This window comes from Propithecus coquereli, unplaced genomic scaffold (genome assembly GCF_000956105.1).
Source record: "Propithecus coquereli isolate 6110/MARCELLA unplaced genomic scaffold, Pcoq_1.0 Scaffold606, whole genome shotgun sequence".
In the NCBI taxonomy this organism is placed as follows: domain Eukaryota; kingdom Metazoa; phylum Chordata; class Mammalia; order Primates; family Indriidae; genus Propithecus; species Propithecus coquereli.
This window is the reverse complement of record NW_012152019.1, coordinates 428,080-428,765: the sequence shown is the minus strand read 5'-3', so window position 1 is coordinate 428,765 and position 686 is coordinate 428,080. Positions and strand designations below refer to the sequence as shown.

Genomic DNA, 686 nt, shown 5'->3' with positions numbered 1-686 from the left:
CTAGAATCCACTTTATTATGGCATCTGGCAGGTCTAGTGGATATAGTTCAAGTGAGGTCCCTCTCCAGGCAGATTCTGAGGGAGGCCACGGCCTGGCTGGGCGGCCCCTCACTCAGGCCATGCTGCTGCTCAGCTGCATGGCAAAGTCTTGCACATGCTCCTTCAGAGTCTGGCGAGCATCTGCCTGTGCTCGCTTTTCCTGTGCCCGCTCCTGCTGCAGCTTGGTCAGTCGCAGCCGTAGCCTCTGCTCCCGCCGCTTGCAGGCCTGCAGCTGGCGCTGGGCCTTGTCCAGGGCATCAAGGGCTGCCTCAGCCCGCCGCTTCCAGAGTAGGGCACTGCCCACCTGGTAGCTGTGCTCATTCTGGATGTAGGCTCCAGCGGGTGGCGGCAGGCGCAGCATGTAGGCTGAGGGGGACACCGGCCGTGGCTCGAGAGGAGAGGGCTGCTGCTCTGGTGAGGGCTGGGCACTACAGCCGGCTTCATCTGCTTGGGCACCCAGGGGGCCCAGAAGGTCTGAGAAGGGGCTGCTAAGGCCAGGCTCCAGCCTCCCAGCTGGGGAGGCAGGCAAAGTGGCAGGTGCTGAGGCCTCTTCCACTGGAAAGCAGGTGACATCAGCAGGTGGGGGTGGAGAAAATAGAGTTGTTGGCCCTCGGCCCTCTGAGCAGCTGGGGTGGGGGAGGGGAGGG

At 63.6% G+C, this 686-nt stretch overlaps 1 protein-coding gene across 2 annotated transcripts in view; it reads right to left on the bottom strand.

Moving 5' to 3' along the window:
* Positions 1 to 686, bottom strand: part of THAP7 (THAP domain containing 7) — a 2,462-nt gene continuing 1,776 nt past the window's right edge. For both annotated transcript variants that reach the window (XM_012659361.1, XM_012659362.1), the window contains one exon: positions 1 to 665. In XM_012659361.1, coding sequence (XP_012514815.1) covers positions 113 to 665 — 553 coding nt within the window. In that variant the 3' untranslated portion in view covers positions 1 to 112. The remainder of the gene's footprint in view (positions 666 to 686) is intronic.